The 13,664-nt window shown below is 35.7% G+C and overlaps 1 protein-coding gene across 3 annotated transcripts in view; it reads left to right on the forward strand.

The window, feature by feature from the left end:
- LOC124642968 (pleckstrin homology-like domain family B member 2) overlaps nucleotides 1-13,664 on the forward strand; it is a 123,521-nt gene that overhangs the window by 98,595 nt on the left and 11,262 nt on the right. For all 3 annotated transcript variants that reach the window (XM_047181792.1, XM_047181793.1, XM_047181794.1), the window contains one exon: nucleotides 382-412. In XM_047181792.1, coding sequence (XP_047037748.1) covers nucleotides 382-412 — 31 coding nt within the window. The remainder of the gene's footprint in view (nucleotides 1-381; nucleotides 413-13,664) is intronic.

Below are 13,664 nucleotides of genomic sequence, written 5' to 3' on the forward strand. Positions count from 1 at the left end.
GTATACGTAAAATCAATTACCAAACGAATTGCTCTAATTTTAACATCTCAATGACAAACATTGCCTTGACATCATCGATAAAAACTCGAACTCTTAACCAAATACAGAAATGTATGAAATAACTGGGTAAACGAAATGTGAAACACTGGTACTCAGCTGCATCCAGTTAGACTGAAAGCCGACCCCAACATGGTTAGGAAAAGGCTAGACAGATGCTACAGCATTGTATGTTTATTGCTGTATCAATAGTTATCAGACTTTCTGGCTTTTGAATACCCTTAACGTTTCACCATCTGCCTAGCCATATTTTCCACTCGTTAAGATTACTGTATAATTTTTGTTTGTTTGTAAATCATTAACAAATGGTGTTTTCTGTTGCAGTTCCGGGCTAATGTCATCGTCCATTGAAGAGGTGAGTCCTTATTGTTTGTTTGTAAATATTGTTGTTCAACAGTTACTAATTATATTGAATTTGTGATCAAAATTTGAGGAGCAATTTCGTTATCTTCATATTAGTCTATAATGTTGCTAACTTCGCTGAAATATTTGTAGGGCCTTGATGGCTAAAATAACTTTTTGACATGGAAAAGGGCAATTTACAGCCTTAGGAAGATTCAACATAGAGGGACAAATATACGATAAAACATTCAATTATTTAACCACCTAACCGATGATGCGCTAGTGCGTCGATCATACATTTACGATACGCTCGACGCATTTTCCGTCAGATATGAACCAATAAATTCGTTCTGCACTAACGTTGAGATTCAGCATACTTTTGAGATTTAAAAAGGTGACCCTGAAAGTGATAATGAACCCTCAAAATTGGTATGGGAATACACTAAAAATCGTTCTTTTGACTCTCCAAAAATAGCACCATCTAGAAACCATAAAATGCAGGCGTTGCAAACATTTTTGTGGTTACCACGCCATCCGTTTGAAGCTTCAAATAAAACCATCAAAAGTAGGTAATAAAAAACTTCAAACTCTCTTACTTTAATATCTTTGAATAGATTAATATTGAACAAAGGATATGCGCGGGCGGTGATAGTAGTCAACAGCTTCTCACTTTAGATCTAAGAGTAATTGAGCAATATATTAGAAAAGGTTTCTGACCCTTGTCTTATGCGGGTGGACGTAGAAATGGTGAAATGGTACTTCCTTTTAAATATTCTTTGATCGTGTAGAAAATAGTTTGGTAATGTCGTTATAAAGTGGATATATGTAGTTTTGTGATAAGAGCAATTTTAATGGGTGCGAGAACCTAGATTTTTAACTGTTATCTTTTTAGACTGACAAACCAAATGTAGAATTTTGCAGTGTCCTAAATGTCTAAGAGCACTTGCAAACAGAGCGCAATGGAAATATTATTTTATGTCAATATGTAAAGCTGAAGTTAATAAGTCCGAAATCGCTAATCTGCTTGGCAAGCGTAGTGATTAACGCTCTTTCCTTCTTTGAATGAGAAAAGGCCTGTGTCTAGCAGTGAGAGAAAAAGGACGATGATGATGATTTACGTAAATACGGTACTTGACAATAACTTTAAGAAAATGCCTATTGCGGTTATTGCAATGGCATGATAAAAATGTACTAAAGAAGCTATTTAAATGATTACTAAATAATTCACGTTTTCTCCGGAATTTCAAGATCAAATTAATGGACTATGCTCCACCGACATCGGAATTTAGAAAAAAACACTTCAGCAGACCATTTGTTTTATATAAAACTTCGTTAAAAATAGAATTGTTCCCGTCGTATTGTCACGCTTGGGAACATAAGGTAAACGTACCAATACTCGTCGGATTTCGGTAATCACTGACTTTGAAGCGCTACTGTGTGTTAAATATTCAATAGAAAATGAAAATTTTTGCATGACGTGATAGAGTATTTATTCGTTATTCTAAGTAACTATGTTTTTTTAATAATTTTAATGGGTTTATATACTTATTAAGGCAAAAGTAAAAAAAGGGCGATTTGTACCAATAGTCGTCTGATTTGTACGGATACTCGTCAAATATTCCCAGTACTCGTCAACTTTTAATGCTAATGTGAACTCTCTGCTCTTGAACATAAAGTTCAAGTTAAGTACATTTTTTTGTGCTTGAATTTGTTAAGCGTACTTGTACCTTTGAAACATTAGTTAGTAGATAGATAAAAGACCAAATCCCTATTTAGAATAGCAGGTCATAATCTGTTAGAAGAGCAGGTATTCAATAAAACAGATACATAGTTGCATTTTAATTTATATTCCTATCCATCAAACGCAGTCACAAAATCAGTCTATAAAATATATGTTGTATTTCTTAATCATAATAACCATGCAGTCATGTGCATTGTAGCACGAGTAAAATAAATTACTATTAAAATATTTAAATTGTAAAATAAAATAATTAGTTTTCACAAAAAATAAAAGCCACATTCATTTATATAGCTTTCCGCGAAATAATTACTAACATTCATAAATATGCAGGTAAGGTTATCATTCATCAAAACTTCTGAACTGCTTAGCACATGCTTAGTACGATTTGCAAAAATCTCTATAGATAGTTCAAACTGTCTTAAAGGTATCAATCAAAAAAAATATATGATTAGGTACAACTAAGCGTTCAAACACAATAATAATAATATCTAATAAGCCTGATATAGTGGTGATAGAACGATTAGCGCGCCGCGCGATGATAGTCGATGTCGCCGTCCCGCATGATGAGAACCTCGTGAAAGCTGAGAAAGAGAAACAAATAAAATATCTTGACTTAGCGCACGAGGTTGTCGCCATGTGGGATGTCGACACGGCTGTTATTGTGCCGATTGTCATTACGGCCAATGGTCTAATAGCCAAGAGCCTCGACGAACACCTCAGGAGGCTCTCGTTGGGCGGCTGGATCAAGGGACTAATTCAGAAGGCAGTACTCCTTGATACGGCACGTATTGTGAGGAGGTTTCTGTCTCTGGGACCCTAACCACCGGTACCTTGGACCCTGTGCCCGATATCGGTGGCAACCTATTTTTTATATTTTTAAATGTTTTTTATTTTTATATTTAATATTTAAAAATGTAAATAATATGTTTGAAAATAAATAAATGTCAAGAAAATATCTAATAAGCCCCGCAGGGCATCTGAGGTGGATGACGGGGAGTAGCGACCCCGCGAGGCTATATATACCGAGTGCTCCAGGGAGAGTATACTGTCCCCCATCTCCGGCCTGCCGGAGTGAAGCATGACGAGGGATAGATCTCCCGCCTCTTGGCTTGCCTCATTGGCCGACCAGAGTGGAGTCGCTAGAGCAAGGTTAGCAGCCCTGCTCGGAGAGTAGGTGCCTCGTGGTAAGTGGCGAGTAGGCCGGTGATGCTGGACCCACAGGGAGCGCGTGCTTTGCGTTTAAAGTCGGCCGAGGTATCCTCACCCTTCAGCCGCCCATGTCCCTATTGCCCTCAGGTTGCTATTCAGTGACTGATTCCCGGGGGCCCAGTAATTGAGCTGGCGAGCCCCACCTGCCATTTTAACATGTATTTCATACATTGTCACCGGCAAGTGCAAAAGTTCCTCATCACCATCATCCTTCGAGCCTTTTTTCCCAACTATGTTGGGGTCGACTTCCAGTCTAACCGAATTCAGCTGAGTACCAGTGCCTTACAAGAAGCGACTGCCTATCTGACCTCCTCAACCCAGTTACCCGGGCAACCCGATACCCCATGGTTAGACTGGTGTCAGCCTTACTGGCTTCTGACTACCCGTAACGACTGCCAAGGATGTTCAATGACAGCCGGGAACTACAGTTTAACATGCAATCCGAAACACAGTCATTGGTGTCATAGGTACATACAAACTTAGAAAAGTTGCATTGGTACTTGCCTGACCTGGAATCGAACCCGCGCCCTCATTCTTGAGAGGTTGATTCTTTGCCCACCAGGCCACCACGAATATTTTTCCAGGTGCCATAGGTCCTATAGTTTCCTATATCCTAATCCACTAACATCAAAACGCAATAGCCCAAGTAGTTTTCCTCCTCAGTTACCTAGCAATTAAATAGTTTAGCGCAGAACCGGGGATTGCCCTTGGGTTCATTTCTATAGTATATTTTATACAGGGATAATCGTCGGTTTTGTGTCACCTTTTCATTAAAGTTGTCTCAAAAGGGCGTTTTAAATTTTCTTGCTGCATCTGATGTTGTGTGTGGCCCCTTGATTTACAGCTTTTATGAATTTTCAAAGGCCCTCTTGCTTGTAGTTTCTTTCAGTCATGATCTGCTATTAAAATTACGATCATGCAATCACTAAATACATACAATTTTAAATAAAAAAATCTTACTTAAGATTACTCTTTACCCATCAATATCGAATACGACAAGCAAAGAAGTGACAGCGATGGAAGCTATGTCATCTTAGTTTTAAAACTGATTTTAATATTTTTTGCGTCAAAACTAGTTAGGGACGTTAGGGAGACGCGGTACAATACGCGTGACGACATGCAGTTATTTCGAACAAAAAGCATAGTGTATAGTTATCGGCACCAATCTTGAGCTCTGACCTACATCTGCGCAGAAGTGATTTATTAGCAAAGAACCAATCCCGAGTGACGGCTATGACGCGATGCACTGCGGGCCAATCACCGCTTTAACCCGCCCCCGCGCCTCACTTCATACCACAAAAGGGACCCAATAAATTACTTCTTCACAGGCGAAGGTCAGAGCTCAAGATTCGTGCCGATAACTATAAGAACAGTCAATTTTTGCTTGCCACAAATTGTAATCCAAGCGTAGTAGAAACAAAGGCTAGTGCTAGAGTTACTTGTACCCAAAGCATTAGATCTTAATCGAATGGCGGAGGCCTACAGCAGCTAATATATACCTAAAAAAACACTCGTAGAAAGTGCATACTTATAGAAAACAGGGGATTTAACCATTAAGAAACATATGAATTGAATTGAATAACATGACTGTGTACGTGTATCTAGAACCAGCAGAGTAAAATTTACCCCTAAGAAAAAGCTTAAAAGAAACTCAGTTTTATGAACAAATTTAGTCTAAATCTTAAATATGTTTGTTCTAGACAGTTAACAATTTTGTAAAAGTCCCGATATTCGCTGTTTATTTGCATTTTGTACTGTAAAACACAAAATATCCTCATTATGACGAGTTTAGGTGCAACTTTCGAGCATGTCCCAGTAGTCGTCATAATAATTGTAAAATTGACGGGTTTTGGGTCAAATCGGAGTTTTAAAGTACCAATAGATGTCACATTAAAAAAATATATCTTCTATGTTAAAAGTATTCCAAATTGCATATTACATCGTTAGCAAATAAACTTAACTATCTAATTAAACAAAGAAACATACCACAGAATCCACTGGATTTATGTAAATCAAAACACAAAACCACGTGCTGAGTTTCACTTTTGACAGCTGAACTTCACGAAAAAACGATTTTGTTAGGGCACACACGTTTAAAATAACATATCTTAGAAGCCGTGACTGTTAAAACCCCGTATTGTTATTTCAATTGTGCAATATAATATCAACAATATGTTTACATATAAACCGGCCCATTTTAAGTTCAGTAGAAAAAAATAATAAATGTTTTTAGATTAATTGACGACTATTGGGGCATGACGACTTCACCCGCGTTTACCTTAAATAAAATCGTAAAAAAACAGATAATGTTTTTTCTAGTCAATGGAGAAATTTTACATAATACAGCTGTTTTATTTATAACGTAGTTGTCTTGGGAACGTCGCATCTGTTATGTTAAATACTCTTAGGACTGTTTACAGTTTTTGCAATGAAATATGTATTTATAACGGTGGAAAACAGTGGAAAATATTATGGAATATTATGCGGATTGTCTTTTAAGTATGATCTGAGATACCCAGGTACTCCTACCATGAGAGTTACTGCGGCCTCGGTACATAAAGGGCTTAAGAAGAAACATGGTGGGTTTTAGTCAGAAAGGATCTGACAGTCCCTCAGGTTGCACCCACCGCGGAAGGGGTCATTTGCTGAGTTCCCGTAAAAAAGGTATATAATATGAAAACATTATTAATGATTATAAGCAACGAAGAACCGTCGCCATGCCATGTCGTTTAAAGGACATAATAAGTGCCTTAAAAGCTTACAAAAATAACCAAAAACCCAGCAATCAATTCTCTAACGAAGCGAACAGACAAACGGACACAAATATATAAATACACCTGTGTTCTAGGAAGACAAACGAGCATTTCCCTTACAAGCGCAGGATGGACCAAATTAATGTTTCCTTCATTATGTCCCACAGAAATACCAGCTTTGATCCTTTCAATAATAGACCTGAAACCTCAGATTAAGGATACTTAATTTTATAGAGCTTGAGGTTTCCTTTAAAAGAAGTATATTAGAAGTAACAGGTCTATTTTCGTAAGAAAAATGGGCCTCATAATACTTTGTGCCGCTGTCGACTTTTTTTGGAGAGGATATAATGTCAACTTCCCGTCACGGGTGGAGTAAAAGGGAGTGTCATACTCTTCAGATTGAAAGCCATAGATCTTCGTTTGTTTTACATTCCAAGGCTCACTCTTTCTACGTCAGTTATGGGTGGAGTAGAAGGGAGTGTCAGAATCTTCCTGACTGACATCTTCGTATACTATGCATTCCAGCGCTAACCTTTTCTATGCTGCATGGCATTATTAACTGTTACTTGTTGACAGCGAAACCCAAACTCTCTAAATATGTAGATTGCATAGCTTTGTTTTTGCTTTACACACTTTTTGATTAAAACCCCTTAATTATGTCTGGAGCCCTATGCATTTTAACGAACGAATATACCTCTAATAACGACGCATAAAATGGTATACGTAAATGCAACTTTTGACTTCATTATTACCTTCCTGCTGAATCTATTTGAGATAAGTTAAGTACGCCAAAGAATCCAATGACTGGGCTCAGTTGCCTAATACTCCCATACTTTATAACCTTTTGCATTTGCATCATCATTTCGGCCAGAAAACTATTCCGTATATACAAGCTGTCTATCATTTACCCATGAAAGAGATCAATCAGTATTCCATTTTGATTGGTAATGGCACTTGCCCATCACCATATGATTTGTTAGGGCAGTGTTATGAAAAGTTCGGAAGATGCACATTCCAGAGAGAGAAATTAGAGCATTACTGGTATTGTACTGTGGCTGTGCTTTTTTGAAAATTGTTTTGTGGTTTGAATTACCTATGGACACAACTGACAATGGTAACAGAAAGTTTTACCAGAGGATATCCTTTTCCTTTGTTTTGGGGGTTGAGGAGATCAGATAACTAGGAGTCAATCTATGTAAAGCACTGGTACTAAAGGTAAGGTTCGATTTGGAACCGACCTCACCATAGTTGGAAAAAAACTAGGATGATGCCTGAAAAGTGGATTACGTAAACCAAAACATAATTATTTAAATGGGTGCATTCCATTGTTCATCACGGGATGTTTCCTTTCCTGAAAACTTGACAGACAGTTGATATACCCTAGCGGGATATTAACGAAATATGACGCGATATAATACACACGCTGTTTTTGGGTTCCCTAAGAAAAAAATTAACCTGATCTAAAATAGTTGAATCAGTTGATTTTAGCTTGAAGGGATAGTATAGGCCGACTGTTAATCTGGGTTTGAATACTTGCTTGGGGCTTCAAAACTATGCATGTGTAAATTTATCTCTTTCCCCTGTAATTGAGAAATATCCGACATACATATTTGTATGAAATCACAGGAAGCTGCCGGATATATTTTTGTGATCCAACAAACTACGTTACTGTTTTCAAAGGGATTAACATGTTCAATTTGTTCCAGTACTTACAAACGTGTTATTTATTGTGCCCCAATAAAATCTTGCTCTAGTTTAGATTACAATTTCTACATCGCTATCAGAAATTATTGCGATACGTTACGAAAACTAGCACAGTTTTCCGCAATTTGCTTATACAATAAACAGTTGCAACTAATTCTTATATTGCTACGTTTGTTTTGTGTACTTACTACTATCTGCCAGTGGTTTTACTCGGGCCATTTGGGTACGACTCCGCATACCTAGATAAATAACCTTCCTTGATATATGGACTATCTAACAACCAAATAAGTTTTCATGTCTTCATTCAGTAAAGAAGTAAGAGCGTTCAAAAACTGTACAGCTTTATAATATGAGTATAAATACCTACGGAACCATTTTGCATCTACAGAAAAGCGCTTCACAGCTTTATATTACAGTCTGAATATTATGCAAGATATTCTTTCTTTAGAGTGCAATCTGAAACCGTTGTATGGGTATTAAATGACAGTTTTACAAAAACGTTTTCTTTAATTAATGTCACCATTTGGGAAATTTTATGAATGCTACTTTTGCAGACAAAAGAGTGTGATAATATAGGTCAGTAAGTATTTTGTTTATTGTTAACTCCTGAAATTGACCATAGATAGTTTATATATAGTATATAGTATATGAAGTATATCATGTATGAAGATAAATGGCTGGAAATCATGTTTGTTGTATGTTTTCTTACATATTTTGCATTACCAGACTTACTGGCGTTCCAATTATTTATTACCTAGAAAGCTCTTAAACACAATCACAAAGTCACGGTCATAGATAATTTAATTTATAAATCACCATTTTCTCTTGAATCTTGTCCAAAATTATTTTTAAATTCCAACTTCTTTGATCAGAGACTTATACCACAACGACCGACTTCCTGCTATCATTTTTTAAATTTTAAAATAAAAAGGAAAGTTTAAAATTTCATAAAACGTGTAATGGTTTTCCGGTGGCAACTTTTTTATTAAACTGGCAACACTAAATGGTGTAAATGAGGTTTGATTGGTTGTTATTCATATATTTAATGGGCTAGCTGAGTGATATTTTGATATAAATATAGTTTATTTGACACGTAAATTGAAAACTAAAAAATCTTGGGATACGGAAGCTTTCGATGGAAAAATCGTTACGACATTGAACGAAATATTACTTTTTACCAGAATACACCTAATTTAGGTAAATAAACTAAACAGCTACCTAGTAAACAACGGAATTGCGATAAGGATACTAAATAACACGCCGCACCTCACTTTAAGTGCAACCCAATCACTCAAATATTTATTATACTTCGGCCGTTCAGAGAATGCGTTCCTGACACCTATCAGTTAGTCACGACTAGTGATGGGCACAACATAACACTGAGTTCGTTACCGTTCCTTCAAAATGAACCGCCGCATTATTTTAAGATTATTTTCGTTTTAAATTGGCGGAATCATTTGTTTTATATTTTAGTTATTTAAGTGGAAACCAAAAAAAGGTAATATTCATATAATAAAATTGTTTTATTTATTCTTTGTTACAAGTACATTGAATTGAATGTGCGAACAGAATATTAATCAGACTCCGATTTGCTTGAGGAGGTGGTGTCTTCATCATCATCTTCGCCTACATGTATAATTATATTATTATCAATAACAGAATCAATCCTGATATCTCGGTCTAACAAAAGCCGGGTAATCAAATAAAAACAGATCGAAAACACTTGAAAAACGTGGTCTATGCGCACGAAACGACAACGGACGACTGTTTTAGCGTCACAAAATGGCGGCCCATAACGCCATTTGGGGTTACCATTTTTAATCTAAGTATAAAAATGCGGTTTGGTCATAGTTTTATTTTTATATTTCATAAACGTTATAATTAAGTCTTATAGTCCATTATTTTCCAATTCTTAAAAAGAAAATCAAAACGTATTATTTTATATTATAACTGTATAAGAACAGATTACGATACTTGCCTGTTATTTTTAGCACAGCACTACAAAATATAAACCGCTGACATAACCTTGTAATAGCGCAGTATAGATTTAGAAAAATATTGTTTACCAAGTTATTTGACACTCAGTTTGGCACAAAATTATAACATTCATTGATTATTGATATAATAATGTTGTTTTAATGCTCCTCAATTGTTAAAACGGTAAACAACCAGCAAAAATATTTTTATCGTAACTGCAACGCCATTGCAAAGTTACGTCGTCAGTTCAATCGCGACGTGTCAGGAACGCATTCTCTGAATGGCCGAACTATAAATAATCTAATCACCAAAATTATCACAAATTGCTACCAAATTATCTACTATAATCGCTGTTTAATACTCTACTGGCAACATTGGAGTACAGGCGTTCAAACCAAATAGTTCGTAATGTAAAAAAGTCCTTATGCTTTTATTTACGACCAGTGACATTCAAGGTTGAAAAAAGAAAAAAATGTACAGAAATGTACGTTAAAACAGTAAGTTTCATTATTTATAGTTTGTAAACAAACTTATTATGTTATAAATTGTGTCTCGTGGTTTATTAACTAACGTGAGAAAAATAGGAATTTATTTATTCATCTTTCTGGAATGCCAGCGATTCTTCCAGTTTACAGATGAATATTATTTTTGAAATGGTGTTTAAATTCTGACGTCTCGATAACGTCAAATTACGTCATGTTGTTCTGACGTCATATTTTTATACGTCACTTATGATGATGTACCTATAGATACGTAAAATGCGTTACTAAACAGTCTGGGTACAAAAGTTTCATACAATGAGGCCCAAGTTAATAGACAACTTCGTCGTCAGTTTTCTTAAAACGATAATTTTTCACGTACAAGCTTCGAAGCAAATTGATAAAAAAAAATGTCATATGTTATCGGTGAACTCGAGCCTAAGTAGTTTGTAATGTCGTTTTATCTCATCGGATTGTGCAGTAATCATAATGCAAAGCCGCTCCTAGGAAGATCAATTAGTTGATAATCAGCTAATGCATTTTGTAATAGAATTATGTGTCCAGCTACATGAATTGGTAGCTCTTTGTCATTGCTAAACAAGGCTGCTCTACCCGAATCAGTTACTGTATAATTATCTCATCCACTGCTGAACTAAAATATAATAAAGAGGAATATTTTTTTGATGGTTTGCTTTTTGCTTAACTGCGGTACTTTGCTTTGAAAATCCTGAGCCGATTAGAAAAGTTCTTTAACTGTCGGTATCCGACACTATCCTCGGGTGACAAAGACTATATTTTATTCGGTTACGGGAAGAAGTTTACAAGGGACGTGGATAAAACTGCAGGGAACAGCTTGTGTATATTATGAAACATTATTACAGTTCTCTAGACAGTGTTTCAAATGATACAGTTATGTAAACACTGTGATTCATTCCTGTATTCAAGCAAAGAATTGAATTTGTGACTGTTTGCTAGAGCGTCTACACCAGATGAAACATTTCTGTGCGTCACAGTGTCGCACACCGCTGGAATCTAGACATTACGATTCCGATTATTATGACTCGAGTTGATGCTGAGACAATTCCTTTCCTTGTGCTTGGACCCTTCTCCTTGATTTGCAATTTCGTCTGCCAAACATATCTTCCTATTACGTCACCGTCCTTCCAATGATTTCTCTCATCAAAACGTACTAAACTCAACCGGTATAATTTAAAAGTGATATTTCACTGTCAGCATTAATGAGTCGAAACATCCACATCATGTAAACAGTATTTAAATAACAGTCCCACGCACGAACTTAGTAAACAGACGTATTGGCAAGCTTTTGTCGTGCAAAAATTGTATGTTTTTGCAATATTTGCACGGACCGTCAATAATTTGTACTAGGAGTTTATTTTGAATCCCGAAGACAATAACGTAGAATGTTTGAAGAGACATAAAATCTGTGCTTCCTGAAATTTGAACATCTGGAAGTCATATTTTATTCGCTACCTGTCGCATTGAACTTTCATTTTTGTCGCAATATTGCAACCAAAATACATACAGGATTTTCAAAAGAACTCGTTATCCACTGTTTAACCGGGTGTAAATAATAAAACTTTAATTCACACTCTATCCCGCCCACGGATCAACAATACAAAAATAATCATTTTTAATTTTGTCTTCGGAACCGCTAGTACGACGAGCGGAGACCGCAAGACCGCCCGTGTCGTGGAATGGAACGTAATTTTAAAAAATAACAGAAAAAAGTTGACGTAGTCGTTGATCGAACGCGCGGGAAAGTTTGACGTGTGCATTTTTTAATTTTGTGAAGTGATTTTGACGATTCGATTTCACGAATTTTTAGTTCAGTGTTAAATACTAAAGGAGATTACAAATTATTGGCAATTTTAAATGAATTGGTAAATCAAGGTTTTAAAATAAAATAATAGTATTTTTTTGAGAAGGTGACAAACTTGTTAAAAAATCCTTACATAATTTAAATGACCATGTAGTGTCATGTGGAATTTTCGGTTAATGCATTATTAACTTTGAAAGCCTCTTGTATTAATAAAAATAGGTACGCAATGGAGCGATGTGATGTGCTATAAGATTATAAATAATCCTGAAGTGGAGGTGTGAATTGAGAAAAAACTATTCAAAAAAATATATAGGTATTATTAGTAGATTCTACTTTACTTTCTACTTTTTACTTAAAAAAAAAAATATACTGAAAGCTATGGATACCAGACAGTATGGTACAAATCCCTAGTGGTTCTTTTTCGCGGCACTCAATTGAATATACTTACATACTTATCAAAATATTTCCTAAAAAAATCAAGCTATAGATCACGTGAAACCAGCAATACATCTTTCTTCATACAAAATATAAATCCAGCCACAAATTAAGTTATAACTCAGCCGATTACGTAAAATAAAGAAGCTAACAAATCTAGCAAATATTTCATTGTAACTGCCAGACATAAGATACAAACGTTATTCATAAATAAATGTATGCGTCACTCGTTCAGAAATCGTAATAACTGAGTTTTACACCTTTTTGAAAGGGAAAGATAGGTTTTATGACCTGTGGATTGCTTTGTGGTAGAAAATAGAGAGATATGTTGCTAGGGAGTTTTTTGTATTTTTTCTCAGCTACAACACTTATTCATTGGCGATATATCAGTAGTTCAGGCATCGTGATAAGTTTGATGTCCATTCGAAACTTCGCCAATTCGTGCCAAATAATTGCAAAAATCATAATTTTGCAATATTATTTAACGCAAACTTTACATACATTGTAGTACACGGGTACATATTATAGTGTGTGCCAGTGAAATTACGCTTGTAACCAGATTTTGAAATACTTATCCCTTTCTTTGGGTGAGGACATGGCCGCTTGTTAAAAGAAAAACTCCCGCGCACCTCACTCACACAAACAACGCAATGCGTCATTCATTCAAAAAGCAATAAACGTAAACAATAAGGGAAACAATGTAGGCGTTAAGAAATTAATGATGTTAAATATAAATACAATCGTAAAGGGATGCTTTCAACTGAATAATAATATAAACAAATAGCCTTTGATCTTTGATGTGTGTACCCGATGCACCAAGAATTGGCTTTTAAATTATCATGATGAGAGAACGGTATAGTTCCATTGGAATCTGTAACGATTTGGTAATGGTTTGGCATGCAGTTCAAAAGTGTAACACAATAGGAATTTTGACTTTTGAAAGACTCGGCAACAGCAAAAGTTGCAACAGTATCGAACCCACTATTCTACACAGTATGGTTATCTTTTAAATCTTTCCCATAAACGAAGAAGTCAATCTGGCTCTTGTATTTTCCAAATCATCCATTTTCATCGTGTCAGCCGAAACACGTCCACTGCGGTTCGCTACTTTGCTCAATCTTCAGCAA

This window comes from Helicoverpa zea, chromosome 26, assembly GCF_022581195.2.
Source record: "Helicoverpa zea isolate HzStark_Cry1AcR chromosome 26, ilHelZeax1.1, whole genome shotgun sequence".
NCBI classification, from domain to species: domain Eukaryota; kingdom Metazoa; phylum Arthropoda; class Insecta; order Lepidoptera; family Noctuidae; genus Helicoverpa; species Helicoverpa zea.